Source organism: Panthera leo, chromosome E3 (genome assembly GCF_018350215.1).
Source record: "Panthera leo isolate Ple1 chromosome E3, P.leo_Ple1_pat1.1, whole genome shotgun sequence".
In the NCBI taxonomy this organism is placed as follows: Eukaryota; Metazoa; Chordata; class Mammalia; order Carnivora; family Felidae; genus Panthera; species Panthera leo.
The window spans coordinates 23043530-23063433 of NC_056694.1; the positions used below are offsets into that span (position 1 = coordinate 23043530).

At 40.1% G+C, this 19904-nt stretch overlaps 1 protein-coding gene across 9 annotated transcripts in view; it reads left to right on the forward strand.

Moving 5' to 3' along the window:
• Positions 1-19904, forward strand: part of USP31 (ubiquitin specific peptidase 31) — a 100961-nt gene that overhangs the window by 4538 nt on the left and 76519 nt on the right. The window contains exon 1 of one of the 9 annotated variants that reach the window (XM_042922928.1): positions 3618-4032. The exons of 6 other annotated variants lie outside the window; for them this stretch is intronic. Coding sequence is in view for 1 of the 3 variants with exons in the window: in XM_042922922.1 (XP_042778856.1) it covers positions 18357-18386 (30 nt within the window). In the remaining 2 variants the exon portion in view is untranslated. Of the gene's footprint in view, positions 1-3617; positions 4033-16282; positions 16361-18346; positions 18387-19904 lie in introns of those variants that run through there. 2 more of the 9 variants (XM_042922924.1, XM_042922922.1) reach the window with 2 other exon arrangements.

Genomic DNA, 19904 nt, shown 5'->3' on the forward strand with positions numbered 1-19904 from the left:
TTGACTGGCTCAACCTTGGTATGCTTTAAGAAACTTCTCTGGCTGCCACGTATATCCTTTTCTCCTTTTAAGCAGGTGTTTTTCTCCTCCTCGTAGAGCAGGGTTCTCAACAAGGGCTCTTTTGCCTTCCCAACCCTTCCATTCCTGGGGACATTTGGCCTTGTCTGGAGACATACTTGGTTGATGCAACTGGGGTGGGGGTGCTGCTGGCTCTGCTCCCCTCAGTAAGGGGTTGGTTATCCAGCCCAAAATGCGAGTTAGGCTGAGATTGAAAAACACTCTGTTGGAGGAATGTTTTGTGCCTTCTTAGGGCGTTTTTCTTACTATCCCAGCCTTTAGAATGCTTGCCGTGTTACGTTTTCTCCTCTCTGTGTGTGTGTTTGCAGCAGCACTAGAGTAAAATTTGACTTCACTGGAAGGATCCTTGGACCATTATCTCGGTAAAACAAGGAGAGAAAATAAATCATTCTGAAACCTGAATGCTCAAAATGCTGTTTTAAGAGGAAATGAGCTTATTGTCTAACTAGTAGGATGCTAGTGTCTGTGCTTCCAGTTTCTCCTACGTGCTGATTTCTAGTACTCAGTGCCCTTGCGCAGCAAGTAAAGAGATGGGTGGTCATCTTTCAAGTAACAAAGATACGTTTTATAGCAGCAGTTTTCAAATTGTGCTGCCAAAAAACAACTAGAACAGAGTTCTCTACTGATAATAGAACTGTGGGGATTCCTTCTAAATTTGCCGTAAAACAAAAGATAATTGATGAATAGAAATTTCTATTCCATATTTTTTTTCCTTGAACTGCGGTGCCTGGTGGTGCCTATTTATGAGTGAGAGTTCTCAGGTTACAAAGGGAATAAATGTATAAATGAGTAGTAGCAGATAAGCTAGCAATTGGGGTTATACTGGCTCAGTTTCACACCTTACTTTTTCATAGACTCATGTTGGAGGTTCTGATTTTATGCTGCCGACCTATGATCTAAGTTTTCCTGGTTTGTGTGAAAATGTTTAGTATATTGGTATTTCACAGTGGTTCCCAAGGAGTATTCGGATTCGAGGGTGCCCCTTAAATTCATTTAAAAAGTAAGAAAAAAAATTGTGTAGGTCACATTTAGATTTGTGGCCAAGTATAAAGTATGTGTCTTCCTGATCAGTTCCCTTCTCTGTCCAGTGCTGTCACTTTTGTTGTAGCGAAGCTCCACATCTCTGAAGGAGAAGGGAGGTGACCGAATCGTCAAATTTTAGGCTTAGGGGGAGATGTGAATGGCCTCAGCCTTTCTGGATGAAGGGAATGCGGTTCCCCTGCTGGCTAGAGACCGAGAGAACAGAACCAGAGCTGTGCCTTCAGTCTTCATCACCTCTGCGTTGCTGATGCACACACCGAAGCACACCCGTGCTTCTGTTACCTTGTTTTTACAACCACTGAAATACAGTTCTCAACATAAAACATAAAGAGGTAGGGTGGGGTGTGCTGAAATGTATAATGTTCTCCCTCCACTAAGACTCTGGTGCTCAATCTTAGTGAAAATAAGGTAGCTGCAGCTAACGCTGTATACATGCCATTGCTTCTCAGACTTAGGCACTTTGGGAAGTCGGCCTTAAAAATAATCCTTTCAGACCACTTAATTGTGTATATAAACATGTCTACATCTTTTACATTGGTGGGCTCATGCTCCACATATAGTTCTGTAACTTGCTTTCCCCTATTCCCCTACCCATGGGTAGCATGGCTTTCCTTGTTTTTTGTTGATACATCCAAGCCCATCTCATTCTTTTTGGCAGTGGTATAGAAGCCCAATGGTGGGTGTTTAGGTAGTATAAAGTTTTTAATCATTATAGCCAATCCTTCAGTATACACCAAGTCTCATTTTCTAGAGACTGAGTCTTAGAAGTGGCACTGCTTAGTCAAAGGGAATTTAAATGTTGCATTTAAATTGTTGCTGCACGTTGCTGGATTGCCCAGCAAAGAGTAGTAGAGGACAAGATTCTCTGACCCATCCATGGTGCATGCTAGGGCCTACCCCCGCTGACATGTGCTTCGTCTTATTAGTGACTGCCCTTGTTTGCCATTTTTTAAAATTATTTTCTTTTACAGGGTCAGTTTTTTTTTGGGGGGGGGGGGCAGGACTATCCTGGCATTGTAGGATGTTTAGCAGTGTTCCAGTCCCCTACCCCAGGCATGACAATCAAAAATGTCTCCAGACATTGCCAAATGTCCCCTGGGGGGCAAAATTGCCCCAGTTGAGAACCCCTGATTTGGAGAGAAGGGGAAATAAATACAAATGAATGAGATGAGAAGGGCAAATTGTGGGTGGCCTTGAAAGTCTGTCACAACAGTTTAGCCTTGAGGCTGCAATCAGTAGTGTTTCAATATAGGCTTCTTGAGCTGTGCAGACACTAATTTGATGAAAAGGATGCTTTAGAAAAATGGGTCTGATGGTGAGCACAAATGAATCCAATGGAGGAGAAAGTAATTGCAGGAAAAGGACAATCATAAGTATGAACCGAGGAAAGGGTGAATCCAAGGGACATTTTGGAGGACATTATGACATTATTAGGGAGAGTCCAAGGGATGGAGTTGTAAACACCAAGGTTTCAGAACTGAGGTATGGAGAAAATCATGGGAATCATTTGATGGGAATGGAATAGTTGGAAAGGGGAAGTGGTTTGTGGAGCACAAGGGGCAGAAAAGATCATGCATTTAAATTGAACATGGGCTCAGTGATCATGGGATATTTAAGAAAGGGAGTCTTGATAGGAACTGTGGTGCAATTTGGGACTAGGTGTGTAGACTTGGATTCAGCTGCGTATTGTGTGAGCTGTCTCACATAATTGTATTTTTATCACTGGACAAGTTTAAGCAGAGTGTTGGGGGTGGTTTCTGAAGGAGCCACATACGCTGTAGTGGATTGGAGTGGATTCAGCTTATTTATTTCCTTTTCCTTGCCTTTTGTTCCTTTCCTCTGACTTTAGAGCATATATACAAAATCTATGTTTGAAGCAGAGTTGACAGTGTTTGGCAGCTTTATGGGTGTGTGAAGAGTGAATAAGAAGGAGGAACTGAACATAACTCAGAGGTACTGAAGCAGGGTGTGGTGGGATGGCACTGTTCAAGACCAGAAGCACAGAATGCAGAACAGTTCTGCAGGTGGGCGGGTAAATTCAGTTTTGGACAGGTCATACAGTATATAACATAAGAGTCCTAGGAAGACTTTTTTTTTAGTTAAATTTGTCGAATGTCTGTCATATATCAGGTACTGTGCAAAATGAATCGTTTGAGTTTTTGGTGACCCATGTAGAAAGGAGCTGCTCTTGGAATTATCTCTTTAAGTCAAGATACAGATGTAATGACACAGGTGCTTGTCCTGACTTACAGAGGCTTATTCTGAACTAATTGTTTTATGTCGTCCTTTGTGTGGCCTAAAGTTTTTAGTTTGACTCTGCTTTTGTTTTGTTATTAGAGTGTGGTTTGATGGATTTTTCCTGTCCCCCTCTGTACACTTGTCACAATGAGGGGCTACTAAATAGGACAGTGTTCACTGTTTGTGTAGTTCCCCACAGCTGTTTCCTATAGTAAAGACTCTGGAAAACAATGACCTCATGGTTTCCACAAAAAACCTTTTATATATAATAGTGGAAAAGAAATCATTGAAAGCTGGGTAATTTAAAGTTCTGTCCTCTGTAGCTTTTTCCCTCAAAAATACTCTTGTTTGCTCTGCTAATTAATCCTTCACTGGCTGTTCCTCAAATGACCTTTTATGTTTAACAAACAACATTTTTGCAGTGGAGCACATCGAGATATCTTGTCTTTCATCTGACTGTGATCTTTCTTCATTTAGAAATCATTGTTTTATGCCATGGACTGTGGCAGTTCCTAGAGGAATTGGCCAGTCACTGAACATCTGTTGCTTCTTCCCTCCGGTTGTTGAGCTTGGATGGTAGCAAACAATGTGACCACAAACAAACAGTTCAGGCATTAGAAGATTTCATGGGACTGGTTGGGAAATGCCTTTGTTGCTTCCACTGCAAGAACTTCTGTAAGTGCATCACCAGCTCAGGAAATTCTTTCTTGAATTCTTGGTTCGTTCTTTCTTTCTTTCTTTCTTTCTTTCTTTCTTTCTTTCTTTCTTTCTTTCCTCCTAAGTTTATGTTCATTCATTCATTCATTCATTTATAGTAATCTCTACTCCCAACATGGGGCTTGAACTTGTGACCCTGAGATCAAGAGCCACATGCTCTTCTGACTGAGCCAGTCAGGTGCTCCTTGGTATTCTAATATTTAAAAAAAAATTTTTTAGGGGCGCCTGGGTGGCTCAGTCGGTTAAACGGCCGACTTCGGCTCAGGTCACAATCTCACGGTCCGTGGGTTCGAGCCCCGCGTCAGGCTCTGTGCTGAAAGCTCAGAGCCTGGAGCCTGTTTCAGATTCTGTGTCTCCCTCTCTCTGACCCTCCCCTGCTCATGCTCTGTCTCTCTCTGTCTCAAAAATAAATAGATGTTAAAAAAAAAAAAATTTTTTTTTAAATTTACTTATTTTTGAGAGACAGAGACAGAGCATGAGCAGGGGAGGGGCAGAGAGAGAGGGAGACACAGAATCCGAAGCAGGCTCCAGGCTCCGAGCTGTCAGCACAGAGCCTGATGCGGGGCTCAAACTCACAAACTGCGAGTTCATGACCTGAGCTGAAGTCGGACGCTTAACTGACTGAGCCACCCAGGTGCCCCAGATATTCTAATATTTAAAAGCAAGACAGAGTCATCTGATTGATTCGAGAAACAGTAATAATCATAATGAAAATACCATTTATTTGTGTGGGGCCATATCACTTACAAAGCCATTTCTTGAACAATACCAGTTTGAACTGTGCAAGTCCACCTATATGTTGAATTAAAAATACACACACACACACACACACACACGTGAAAAAATTTTGGGGATTTGTGGCAATTAAAGTTGCAGATGAACTATGTGGCCTAGAAATATAGGAAAACTTAAGTAGAAGTTAGGTATGTCATGAATGCATAAAATATATGTAGATGCTAGTCTGTGTTATCATTTACTGTCATAAAATATACACAAACCTATTATAAAAAGTTAAAATATATCAAAACTTAAGCACATAGAGTGTACGTGGCACCATTTATAGTCAAATGTAAACAAGTACAGACATGTAGTATTAAATCGTAGCTGTATGGAATTAACTGTAGTACATACTGTACTACCGGTAATATTTTCATGGCCACCTCCTGTTGGCTGTTGCGCTGAGCTCAAGTGTTGCCAGCATCCACTTAAAATGCCAAGTGACGCTAATCATCTCTGTGTGAGCATTTAGTCTATTCAGTAAGTTGTATATCACAATTACAAGTGATCACTTGGCAGTTCTCACTATTAGTAGTTAAGTTTTGGGGGAGTCCACAGTTATACACAGATTTTTGACTGCATGGAGGTGAGTGCCCACATTGTTCAAGGGTCAACTGTACATTCATATAAATTTTTTCATTAAATCTTCACTACAGACCTGTGAAGAGGCATTGGTATTCCATTTTTGAAATTAGGATACTGGGATTCAGTGCTAGTAAGTAGCAGAGCCTTGCTTGGTTTTTACAAGGATTAAATGAAAAGGTACAACTAAGAGTTTAGTGTAGAAACTTGCACATAGTAACTATTCAGTGAACGGCAGATGGTGATAATGAAGGTAGTCATTCTAACTCTGGCCTCAAGTACCCTTCCCCATTTCTAAACTCTGTCTCTTCCAATGGCCAGTTTTTATTGCTGCTGGATTAATCTTAAAGTTTATCCGAGATTATATTATTTCTCTTCTCAAAAATTGCTTTTACTTTTTCTTTTATATACAAAATATGGCATACATTTCTTAGCTTGGCATTTAAGCTTTTCCAGAAAAATGAAATAAAAGGCATACATAAAGCTAGCCCTGTTAAAAAAAAAATGGACTCAATAGACATAAAACTGTTAATTTGCTCTAAGTATTTCTGAATGCCAACTCTCAATTTTTGTACTTATCTTTTGTACTTACCAGTCCATGACTGGTGACAAAAAGTTCACAGACAGGCATCTCTCTGTGGATCACATTTTGAAGAGCGCTGCTATAGAGCTTCCCAAAGTCTGATTTTGCCTGTTGTATTCCGGTAGTTTCAGTTAAAATGTTCTGTTCCCATACTTCCTGTAAAATGGTAGATTTAGAGACTTAATGAGACTCAGGTTTGAGGTTTCTCTCTCTCTCTCTCTCTTTTTTTTTTTTTTTTTTTTTGGTAGTGTTGTTAACTTCTATCAGGAAGCCTATAATGCTATAATGTCTGGTTGGGTCTCTTACTATGTTAGTAGACATTGATGATTATTCCTTGATCCATTAGTTCATTAAGGGTTGAAAAATGGTGATGTTATAATTTTAACATTCTTATTAGCTAGAACACTTCTGTAGCGACTCCTGCCCTCATCAATTACTTTGTTACCCCAACATAAATTTGGAGAAGAAAGGCAAGATAAATGGTTTAGGTTTTTTTCCCCTTTAATTTTGGTTTTCTTTTTTTTTTTTAATTTTTTTTTTTAACGTTTATTTATTTTTGAGACAGAGAGAGACAGAGCATGAATGGGGGAGGGTCAGAGAGAGAGGGAGACACAGAATCTGAAACAGGCTCCAGGCTCTGAGCCATCAGCACAGAGCCTGACACGGGACTCGAACTCACAAACTGCGAGATCATGACCTGAGCCGAAGTCGGACGCTTAACCGACTGAGCCACCCAGGCGCCCCTAATTTTGGTTTTCAAAATAATTTCTTGATTTCCAAATGTGGTTAGTGAGTTTTTTGTTAAAACCATGTGAACTCATGGATTTAACTGTATATCTGATGTACTTCAGTTACAGTCGTTAGCCTAATTGATGCCCAAATTGTGCCATTTGTGTCCAGTAGAAGTGGCTCCTGAATCCTTCTGACATGATATTAGTAGTCTGTGATGTCAAACTAGAATCCAGGGAAGATATTCCGGCTCATCTTAACACATTTCCTGCCCCAGATCTGGGATCAGTCGTTTCTTTAAGGATCCCTGGTTGCCTTTTTTGGCAAATGGTAGAGAGCCACAGTCTGGGCCCTAGGAGTGCATGTGGTTTCTTTGTCTTCTAAGTAGAAAGAGCTAAAAAATATGTAACTTCTTTTAAAGACATAAAAAATCATGAATTCTTACTGATAATTCCCTTTAAGGGTTTCAGGGTTTTTCTTTAACTCCTTGATCTTGCATCTGTTTCTCCTTTCTCCCAAGCTGAAAACCCTGTTCCCAGCACAGTGTAATTTTTCATTGGCATTATCCTACAGTCCTCATAAGTCTCAGGATAATAATCCCAATACTACCACCAGTAGTATGTGTGCTTGAAAAATATTTAAGATTTATTTTTGGTATTTTTGGTATTATTTTTGTTTTGTCTGTAGGACATGGTCTACTGGGTCTGTATAATCAAATTATTAATATTTTTAAGTTTATTTATTTTGAGAGAGACAAAGCATTAATGGGGAGGAGCAGAGAGAGAGAAAGGGAGAGAGAATCCCAAGCAGGCTCTGCACTGTCAGCCTGGAGCCTCGAACCCACGAACCATGAGATGGTGACCTGAGCTGAGATCATGACCTGAGGTGAAATCAAGAGTTGGATGCTTAACAGATTGAGCCACCCAGGCGCCCCTCAAATTCCTATATTTTAAGGTCACTTGGAATAGTTCTCAGTGTGGCTTTGTCACCAACTAGGTACTTAAAGTCATTTATTTCTTTTTGATTTTGAAGGATTACTTTTGAAAATTTAATTTTGTTGCATAATTATGTAAAAAATAAAATACATGGCCTGAAGTCAAATGTACAACATAAGATCTATTCAGAGAAGTCTGGTTTCTGTCTTTGATCTCTGTACCCTATTCTCTTTCTCCCTAAATTTTATGAATTATTCTTTTATTGTTTTAATATAAGCAAATTAATTTTCTTGCTTTGTGTGTATGTATATGTGTGTGTTGTGTGTATATTCATATTTTCTCTTATTTAGATAAATGGTAGCACATTATATAGAATTTTTTTCCTATAGCCTTTCCTGTAGGTAACATGAGTGCTTACCACATGCCCTGCACAGTTGATTATTTTATTTATTCCTTATAATAGTGTAAAGTAGGTACATAAATTATTATTTCTGTCTTACAGATGAAGAAACAGAGGCATCTCTACAGACTTTTAATTTTGTGGTTCTCTAAATTTCCCATAGTAACCAGTCCTGTCTTTTGTATGCATCTTTATGAGTGAGTGAACGGGCAGGAAATTAACTTCTGTATCTGCTTTACTTTGAGCAATGAGGGAGGCAGGGAAAGGCTTGTGTTTAAACTGTGATAGAGGAGATTCAGCCTTTTCTTTGAGGTCCAGAGCTCTCTATAGCTGGGGAAGAATAACAGAACTGCTACTGACAAGAGGTGCTCCTAGTAATTCTAAAGATACATGAATTTGGAACATTCTTTAATCTTACCCAAAATAAGGGTCCCTTTGTAAGAGTGTAGTGACAACTTGGTAAATCTCCCTCGTTTTAGAGTCTAAAGAGAAGACAAACTCCTTTAAAAGCAGTAGCTCCTGGGAAATACCTACTAGTCAATATCAGGATTTTAATAGTGACAGGAAGGAAAGAAGAGAGTAGTTACGTTTCCCTACAGGCGGGGTGAGAGAAAGGAGCATTGGCATCTTTTTATCATCTATCCAGCGGGAGGATGGGTTGGTTAGGTTGGAGACCTGTTGATTATTACCCTTTGAGGCTCTGTTGTGATGCCAGGCAGCTGGTTAGGCTGTTGTAACTGCCCGCACCCACTTCCTGGTGATACCCAACTCTGGTTCAGGCTTCAGGCTGTCAGTATCAGAGGATAGTGCCAGGAGGAGGGTGAGGGCAGCTAAGGGGCAGGTCTGCCCCTTCCCTTTTGAAAATCTGAACGAATGAGTTTTGAATACAGTGAGAATCCTGGAGCAACTGAGATCTTGGGCTGGTCACTGAGCCTCAGTTTCCTTACTTAACTTTTCGTTGCTGTATGATACCAGCTTCACAGATCGAGGTGTTTGATAGCCATTGGTTCCTTTACACCTTCGTGATGGGAACATTTTAGCAGGAAAAACCAACCAGCTGGCTCACACATTCACTAGCCCAGCCTGTAAGAGCAAGCCTGGGACATAGGCTTTTGGTTGTCATGAATAACGCTGCTGTGAACATTCATGCACAAATTTTTGTGTGGACATATGTTTTCATTTCTCTTGGGTATATGCCTGGGAGTGGGATTGCTGGGTCATATTATGACTCCACGTTTAACTTTTCGAGCGGTTGTCCAACTATTTTCCACAGTGGCTGCGCCATTTTACATTCATACCAGCAATGCATGAGTATTTCAGTTTCTCCACATCTTTGGCAACACTTGTTACTGTCTGTCTTTTATTAAAGCCATCCTAGGGGCTCCCGGCTGGCTCAGTCAGTAGAACCTCCGACTCTTGATCTCAGGGTTGTAAGTTCAAGCCCCACATTGGGCATAGAGCCTGTTAAAAAAAACAAAATGAAATAATGCAATCCTAGTGAATGTGAAGTGGTATTTCACCGTGTGGTTTTTTGTTTTTAATGACATCTTTTCTTTTCTTTTCTTTTCTTTTCTTTTCTTTTCTTTTCTTTTCTTTTCTTTTCTTTTCTTTTCAAACTCTACCCCTGACATGGGGCTGAAACTCACAACAACCCTGCACATTAAGAGTCACGTACTCCACCAACTAAGCCAGTCAGGCACCCCTCATTGTGTTTTTGGTTTGCGTTAAATATGTGCCTGGCTTCTTCTGCTTAAGTTCATTATGAGATGAAATCTATTTTGGTAAGAGTGTTACCCAAGTTATTGTAGAAAACTTAGAAAATATGTAAAAGGTTGAAGGTGGAAAATTGAGGGGCATCTAGGTGGCTCAGTTGGTTAAGCATCTGACTCTTAGTCTCTTTCGGTTCAGGTCATGATCTCACAGTTCATGGGTTCGAGACCTGCATTGGACTCTGTGCTAACGGCTTGAAGCCTGCTTGGGATTCTGTCTCCCTCTCTCTCTGCCCCTCCCCTGCTCACACTCTCTTTCTCTCTCCCTCTCTCTTTCTCTGTCTCTCAAAAATAATAAATAAATAAACATTAAAAAAAAGAAAATTGAAAATGTATATAAGTTATTTGGTATATTACTCTCTTGCCTTTTTCCCCCTCTGGATGTGTTTTAACATAATTGATATCAAACTGTATATACACTTTTACATCATGTGATTTTCATTTCATATTGTATTATGATTAATTTTGTCACAAAACTCCAGATCATTGTATGAAGGTATATGTTGACCTATTTTTGGATGTTTCTGATTGTTGTGATGAATAATTTTTACATAAATCTTTTACTTTTTTTTTTACAAGCAGAAAATGGTGATTATTCATAACATATGAATTCTTAGAATCAGTAAGAAAACTACAGTTACTTTTGATTATTTCTTTAGCATATACTCTGTGAAATTCCTGGGTCAATGCTTATTTATTTTGAAGATCCTTAAGTTACATTGTTACCTTATTTTATAAGGTTGTGCCATTAGCAGTGTGTAAGAATGTCTGTTGTACCCCACTGTTGCAAAACAGAAATCTTTAAGTTGATAAATAGAAAATAGCATTTTATTGTTTTAATTTTGATGTCTTCAATTACTAGTGAGGTAGGACAGCTTCATCTGTTCTTTAAAGTGGAAGTGTACCCATATGATAGCAATGTTTTTTATTTTTTTATTTTTTATTTTTTTTTATTTTTTTAACATTTATTTATTTTTGAGACAGAGAGAGAACATGAACAGGGGAGGGTCAGAGAAAGAGGGAGACACAGAATCTGAAACAGGCTCCAGGCTCTGAGCTGTCAGCACAGAGCCCGATGCGGGGCTTGAACCCACGGACCGCGAGATCATGACCTGAGCCGAAGTCGGGCGCTTAACCAACTGAGCCACCCAGGCGCCCCTCAACGTTTTGATAACTTAGGGAGTTACCCTGTTTTGATTTCGCAGACTTCCCTTTGTTTTCTGTGTATTCACACCCTCTTCCATTTAGCCTTCCCCTTCTACCGTCAGATGACCAAGGCCTGAACCAACTAGAATTGGTCAGGTCAGACCAGGCTGAGGCTGGGAAGGTTCTAAATTGTACTTTGTTAGGGAAAACCTAGAGGCAGAATGAGTCCCTATGCTGGTTTTTATGCAATCTGATTTTCATGATGAGAGTTGAAAGAACTGGCAGAGGCCAGGATTGATTTGGAGACCATACCTGTCTGCCGCTCAGGAGTCAACCTGGCTTGACTTTCAGGCCTACACAGTGTTGGGTGTGGAGAAGTGACATGGCAGGCCCATGACTTGAAAACATCGTCAGCCAGCTAAGATATAATTGGGTTGATGGCATTCGGGTTTATGGCAATATGAACACATAATTTGTAGTGAAACTTGCTGGATCTGTTTTGAATGATACCTCTTGGTTACTACTAGTTGATGTTTCAGTTATCAAAATGCAGTAACAATAATAGTTCAAAACAAGATTACTTGCAGAGTATTTTGGATAACTTTATAAAACTGACTGTTTAGTCAAAAACATTTCAGGGGGCGCCTGGGTGGCACAGTCGGTTAAGTGTCCGACTTTTGATTTCGGCTCAGGTCATGATCTCACGGTTCTTGGTTTCGAGCCCCATGTTGGGGTCTGCTGGCGGCACGGAGCCTGCTTGGGAGTCTCTCTCTTTCTCCCTCTCTCTGACCACCCCCCCCACACTGTCTCTGTCTCTCTGAAAATAAACTTAAAAAACAAAAATTAAAAACCTGAGATCTGTTTATCACCAGATACTAATATATTCAGAATCAAGAGGATGCATGCTTTGTCTCTTTGTGTATAACTACATACATACATACACACGCAGATTATGTAAGAAATGTATGCATGTTTAGCTTCGGCATAATTCAAGGCTTGACCTTATGTGTTCCCTACTTCTTGTCTCTCTCACCCTGTTCCACCTCCAAGGGGGTACAGGGCACTTCACTTCCACCCCAAAGAGCAGTGCCACTCAACCAAGAATTTTGGCCCCTGGGCTGGTGAACAGTGCCACGTGCTGAGTTTATAAGCCAAGCCTATGTTCCTCCTCTGCTTCTGTCCACTTGATCAGGAAGCTGATCCTGGGCTGTCTTTTTCTCTTCCTAGGGCTAAGCTTTCACCTCCTACCTGGCAAGCCAGGGTGGCTTAAAAAGGCCCTTGGTCGGTGTCTGTAGACGTAAACTCTTTTCCTGTCTCTTTCCGCCAATTTTCTTTGATGCTAGCCGCTGTCACTTTTTTCCTCCAGTGATAAAATCCAAAGATTGGTATGGGTTTGAGTTTAGGATTACGCTAGGCAGAAAACTGCTTTGAGGCTCCTTAGGTCTGTCTATTAGAGAAAAAAGAAATTCTCAGCATAGTACAGTCTGATTCACTGGGATTTGGGGCCAAAGCCGTAACTACAAATAAGGTACATATCTGTGTTTTGCCAGCCCCATCTTCTGTGCAGAAGATTTGGGTTCCCTGGCCAAAATACCGGGGTGTGCTCTCGTAAGATCCCCTTAAGTTCCACCTGGTCGACCTGGTCGTTGTTACCAGCAAAATCATTTTAGAAAACATCAGAAATATGGAAACATATAAGGAAGAAAGGGATATAGATCACCTAAAATTTGCCATTCTGAGGCAATGACTGTTAATGTCTTGGTGTATATTTTGAAGGATAAAAGACAAAAAGGTCTTTAAAAATGTATCTTAAAAGTTTGAAATCATGTTCATATGTATGTAGTTTTGCATCTTCTTTTCACTTAATTGTATTATATATTTCTCAATGATTTTAAAACTTTATAAAATTCCATTGTAGAAAAAAATAATTTCTTAGGTATTTTTTAAAGTTTTTTTAACGTTTATTCATTTTTGAGAAACAAAGGGCGTGAGTGGGGGAGGGGCAGAGAGAGAGGGAGATCCAGAATCTGAAGTAGTCTCTGGGCTCTGAGCTGTCAGCACAGAGCCTGATATGGGGCTGGAACCCATGAACCATGAGATCATGACCTGAACTGAAGTCAGGCACTCAACCAACTGAGCCATCCAGGCACTCCTGTAGTTTCTTAGATATTTAGATGAATTTTCTAGTTTTTCTGTTTTGACTTAAAAAAAATTAAGATATAATTAGTTTTATTAAATAATTCATGAATCAAGCAGGATCCCATCTAGCAAGTAGAGGGGGTTCCAAGATATCTGTTTCGACTTTTAACTGTTGAAGATTATTACACTCCCATATGATGATGGCCTTTTGGGTAAATTGGGACTAGATGTATGCTTTTTTTTTTTTTTTTTTTTTTTTTTTTTTTTTTTACTGTATTGTTAGCCAAAATTTCCCCCTTCCTCTAAAAAACAAAAACAAAAAAACCCACAAACTTTTTAAAAGGCTTTATTTTATTGTGGCTGGCAAGAATCTTAGAAATATGTTGGATAATGACAGACCAAAAAGAAGATACTCCTGAGTTACTTAAATTACTTGATTAGAGACATAAACACATTTTGGCGACCTGAGCTGACTTTAACCTTGGAGTTGGCTAGGCTTGGCCACTTGGGGTGTGCTGGAAAGGATGGACTGGATCGGAATTTATCGCCACCAGCAGAACAGCTTGAGCATTTTAAGGTGAAAGCACTCCCCTTTACACTTTTTGATGAGAGACAGATGTAGTTCTCCAGAGCCAGATTGTTGTCTCTCTATTGTTTGCTTTCTCTAGCATCCTGGGACACTCAGGCAGGACATAGTTCTTCACATGCTGCAACTTGATCTTCTGACATAGTCCAAATTCCTCCTTACCCCTCAAATAATAACATTTCAATTAGATAAGCTCCATTTTTATTTCTGGGTCATATTTCAGTCATAGGAAAAATGCAAATTACAACAAAACAAACACCGATTAACAAGGATTTATTTAAAAGCAAATAAACTCCCAGAAGCCTCAGGCTTGGTACAGCTGTAGTTCAGTTTCTAACATATGTTTTATGTCTGCATTGAGAAATGCCATACCGAATGACCAAGCCCTGTATGATCCTGAGTCATATAAGGAAAAAAATCATTTATTGAAGGATTATGGACAAAAATGCCTTAAGGCTGTTTTAATTAGAGGAGGTTGAAGAATGGTGTAACTTTGGACAAGTTATTTCACTTTTTCTGAGCCCAAGTTTTTTTGTTTGTAAATAATGGTAATAATTCTTAACAAAATAGGGAATTTTGGGGGATTAATTTTATAAGAAATAACATCTATAAATAGTCTAATGCCTGATACTTTATAGGCACTCAATTATTAACTGCCATTACTCTTACTGTTTGTTTCATGTATTGTATTTGCTAGATATTGGGGAAATAATATTGAATAAGACCTTCTTGATCACTGTCTAGTGGTGGAGGCAGATGGATTATATGTTCTAGTGATACAAATACAGCATAGTGTAATAAGTAATATAGTATAGTTATGACAAGAGCCTCCTGTAAATTTTAGTGCCTTTGGAAGTGAAACTTCAAGGCTTTTCCACTGTGACCATGTTCTTTCTGTCTTGGCTTCACATAGAAATAGAATTTTTTAAAAAAAATCACACTTCAAAAAAATTAGCAATGATCAGGTCCCACTGTAGATAATTAAATCAGTATCTCTGGGCTGCTCCCAGTTCGTTGTTTTGTTGTTGTTGTTTTTTTAATTTCCCTTGATGATTCTAATGTGCAGCCAGGGGTCAAGAGCCAGTGCTTTTCTTTCTCTTTGACATTTTCCAGGCTTCTATAGGATAATTCCTTTCTTTTTTCTTGACTTTTGCAGCTTAAATAATAGAAGCTGTGTAGAGTTTAAGAGTTTATAAAATGCTTTTATAAAACTTTTTTATGAAATACTTTTATAGAGTTTGTAAAATAAATCTCATTAAAGCTTCACAGTAATTCTTTTAGAAAAGTATTCTCACCCCCATTTTACAGAAAAGTTAGCTGAGGCTCAGAGAAACCACACATGAAGTAAAAGGTGGTGGAAAGAGGACTTGAACCCAGGTATTCAGAATCTAGTCTTTCTGTTTCTGTTGCATTTCTAGTGGAAACTTCCAGCCACTGTTTATACACTTGGGGGGGCTTCTCTTGCTGCTGTATTTTCTACCTTAGTATAGCGTGAGGATCTGTTGTGACACGTTTGCTCATTGTTCATCTGAATGAACCACTTGGGGTTCCGTTTGTTTTTCTCCCTATCATCCCATCTCTAGTACTCTTGACCCTACTTCCACCTTACTTGTAATTTTTTGAAATGCAGTAACCATTTCTTAACATTCTTATTATAGCGTTTTTTTTTTTTTTTTAAAGAGAAGATAATATACCCTTTTCTAGTCTCTATTTCAGCAATGAGTCTCTGCCACCAAGTCTTTATGGTACATGTGAGTCTGTTTAATATCCAAATCTAATCTTTTAACAGTGCAGATATCTCTTGCTGTCCAAATCTGTTTAATTCCTCAGTCTGAATCATGAGAACTTGTATACAAGGAACAGCTATACTTAAGTCACCCATGTTAGGCCCTTCTGTCTGGAACGATGAAGGAGCTCTGTACCCGAAATAACTCCCTTTCCCCTGTGGTCAAACATGGACACACAAACAGGCTGTGTGTGGCATTCTCTACTATTCTCATTGAGTTGTCTTTCCATCTTGGATGGAAGCTCCTTTCCTGTTGTTTCTTTTCTTTTTTGTCTCTGTCCTCTCCCACCCAGCTCCCCGCTCCATCCTACCAAGGAAGGAGAGTAAGGGAATGCATTTGAGGAATGGGAGTGGAGGGCATTCGAGTCATAGGGAAAGTATGTGTGAAAGTCTGGAGGCTTTACAGTCTCTTTCAGGGGTCTGTTGTTGCCACGGCTGGCTAATACTGGCTAATACTGAGGGCCTCTCGGCCTAACTTGGTTACGTGAAAAGACTTCCCCACCAGAGGTGAAGATAAGGAGCAAAGAATGGATTCAGGACACAGGGAACTCTGAGCATGGCTGCATTCTGTACCCTGGTATGGAACTCTGTTGTATGGGCACTCTCTATCACTGTTTTTCATGGGTCATGTCTGGTTTTGCAGTATTCATCCATTTGCACCAATTTCATCCCTTATGTTTTGGTTAATTATTCTTCATCAACTTAGTAGTTGTCCATAAAGTCAGATTCAAAAGATGGAACTTTTCTCAAGACAAGTGTTATTCTGTTCTTTCCAGCACAGTCCAGAAACCAAATTTCACTTTTAGATGCCATCTCTGAACTCATCTGTTCACATCTCATCTTTCTCTTAACATGTAAGTACTGTTGTCCTCCCAAGTTCTTCTGCTTCTTACCCAGAATCACTGGAAATAAATTCTCCTTTTCTTCTGGCATAGAATCATGGAAGGTGGGTGATAATTTGGTTTGGTGAGTTTTGGCAAGCTACCTTTTCCCCGAAAGGGTAAACCCAGCTCCTGATCAAATCAATACCGCCATGTCCCTTCCCCATGCTTTGTTGTCTTCTTCCTGGGATCAGATAAAGTGTGTCTTGAACCAGTTTCTGTCTTTTCCCTGGAGCCCAGGATTCTGCTGCTTCTGTACTAGGGCTCTACAGAAAGCAAGAAAGAACCTCATGTCTGATTTTACCGTTCCAGGTAGAGAGATTTAATTCTTTTTCTTTCCTGGGCCATGCTTCCAGCTCCTTTTTTTTTTTTTTTTCTTTGTAAGGGGAAAAAAAGCTCTCTTAAGGTTTTATTAAAACCTTAAGGTTTTATTTGAAGGGTAAAGAGAAATTTTATGAAACTTGAAAGCTCTACAAATTTGTTTAACCTTTATTGTTTAGCAACTGGAAGTTAAGGATCACCCTAACTGAAAGGAAAATTGGAGTGATGGTCAAATTTATTCATAGTAGGATGTATAGGATTTAAACCAATAGGATAGTTAATGTTTTTCCAAATAAATACCATACCCCCATTCTATAAAGTAGACATAAATATGCAAGGTTGATTTTAAGAAGGCTCATATTTGGGGCACCTGGCTGACTCAGTCCATGGAGCATGCAACTCTTGATTTCAGGAGGCCCACGTTGGGTGTAGAGATTACTTAAAAATAAACATTAAAAAAAAAAGGCTCATATTTATTTTTCATAGAAGTGACAAATTTAAATTCTCAGATTGTAGCAATGTTCCTATTTATAGATGACCTATTCCAGCGATAATGAACTTTTTTTAAAACTGCAAAAACACAAAAGGATTGATTTTAGGACATAAATAAAAATAAACTAAGGTTTAATTATGCAAAAAATCATAAAAGGCAAACCAAAGCAATGTCAGATGAGACCCAAAGCAAAAATCAAATCGCTTGTTGGGACTCTGGGGGAAGAGCTGAGGTGAAGATTTGGGACACCAGGGGTGTCATCGATGGCCAACTCAGCTGCTTCGCTTTATAAATCAGGAATCAGTGGTTCTGTGACAAGCAGTGGTTCGTGGCGGAGCCAGAGATCCAGCCCAGGTTTCTTGATTCCCACTATTTTTCCTTTTTTTTAAAAAAATTTTTTAATGTTTATTTATTTTTGAGAGAGAGACAGAGCACAAGCAGGTGAGGGGCAGAGAGAGAGGGAGACACAGAATCCAAAGCAGGTTCTGGCTCTGATTGTCAGCACAGATCCAGATGCGGGGCTCAAACTCACAAACTTTGAGATTGTGACCTGAGCCAAAGTCGGATGCTTAACCTACTGAGTATAGGATTGCCCCCAGGTGCCCCTCCACTATTTTTCCTTCTTGGCTCCCACTTTTTTTTTTTTTTTTTTTTTCTGTAACACACACTAAAGGATGGTTATTAGATTATTCTGTTTTGTTTTGTCTTGGTAGGAAGTAAAATAAATAGTCCCTTGGGTCTCTGCAGTGGGAATAAGTCACCATTGTGAAGGAGGCAAAGGGGCAGAAAAAGGATCCTTTGGGTTAGTGTGTGTGTTCAGCGAGGTTCCCTGTAAAACAGTCTGTGATGTAGGGATTTAGGGTGAGGTTGACCCAGAGTAGTTTTTGCCCTAGTTACAGTGGTTGTGGAAGTCCTGTTGCCTGTGGAGTCGTGCCCAACAAAAATCTTGTTGAGCAGCCTCTGTACGGCACCTTATACACCGCGATTGACAGTTAAGCGCCAGATGAGCTGAAGTGATAGCGGCAGGAATCATAAATCAGTCTTAACTGTACATCATCCCTGCTCCGAAATGTGACGGACACTGTGCATGAGGTGTCTGCTGTGACACAAATGAAGAGCCTGATTTCAGTTCATTTGTTTCTTAGGATCGTGCATATGCTGAGAAATCCCTCACCCCCACTGGAGGTAAATACGGGAGAGGGTTCCCGGGCCAGACACTTGGCTATGCTTCAGGCAGTTTGTGTGCCCAGCAACATGCCATGACATTTGTCATTAACCTTGCCACACCTGAGACTTCCTCTTGGCAGTTGTCCTTTGCTTCTTCCAAAAAGGAACAACACAACAAACAGAAACAAAGGTTCCCTGCTTTGCTGTCTATAACTTCTCAATCCGTAACCATCCTTACCTCCTCCCCTTCTGTGTCTCCCACCTCCTGTTAAAGGCGCTTCTCTACTTCTTTTCTGAATCCCACCTTCGCCTCTCACTGGAGAATCCTCTTTCTGCTGTGTCTCCCTTCTGTTAGCTCCTTCTCTCAGTGTGTAAGTCCCTCTGCCCTGTAAGCCCCTCAACGGGCAGAGCATCTTTCCTCTTCCCTTTTATAACCGAGCCTCTCGCATATGAAGGGTGGTCTTCTTGCAGTCATTCAGTTTCCTTACCTTTTCTTCCCTCCCACCCTCTCTGGTCAGTATTCTGCATCACTGAAATTGCAGTCAGCCTCTTAACTTGCCCTTCCCAGGGACCATGTCAGTGCCCTGCTTGGCTTGCCTGCGGTAGTTTACATCACTGCCTCCGTCTCTGGTTCTCCTGGCCACTCTTATCTTCCTTGGCTTCTGTATTGTGACTTGTCCCTTCTGTGCTAGCATTCTTCAAGATCCTAGTTGCCTCCTTTTCTGCTTTTTTTTCCTCCATGTTCATACAGAAGGTGAATGCCTCTCCGATTTAACTTGGCAGCTCAGTTCTCTTTCCTGAGCACCAGACTTCACCTCACTGGCGATCATTTAGGTACCTCAGATTCACCATATATGAAGCTCTGCTGTCCCCCATCTCTTCCTCTGTTCCTGATCTCATTGTCTACCTAGACTAGAAACTAAAAACCTTGGTGTTGTCCATCATTTCTTCTTTGTGTCCCTTAATAATAGTATCACCAGTCACTTGTTTCTCTTCCATCCTGAGTTGGCCACACCATCAACAGTGCTGCTGGTGCTAATGTTTTTTGTTTGTTAGCTTGTTTGTTTTTGGCCTATTTTTCTTTACTGTGAAATCCTCTCTTCTATAGCTCACATTCTCCCACTGTGCACACCAATGGCTCCAGCTTTGGTTCTCCTAAATGAGTGCATAAGGCCACAAGCCAGACTATTTCAAGGTGAGGTAAGGTGTCAGGTATAAAATGCTATGGGAAGATTGAGGAAGGTGAAGACCAAGAAAGGAAATACTGAATTTGACGATTCAGGTGGCATCTGACCATGGGGGAAGCACTGTAGTATAGTAAAGACTTCCCACACCCATTTCTCCTTTTGTGTACCTTTTTCCGAGGTAGCATTCAAGTGGCATCTTTCTAGTCACTGAAACCTTGTTTATTGTCAGGGTTCTTCCTCTCCTTTGCTGCCTTTGGCCAGTTAGTAAATTTTGCCAATTGACACCTCAGTATTCCCTCTCATTCATGTCCCTTTGATTTTTTCCTCCTTTAGTTTGAATTTTTGTAAA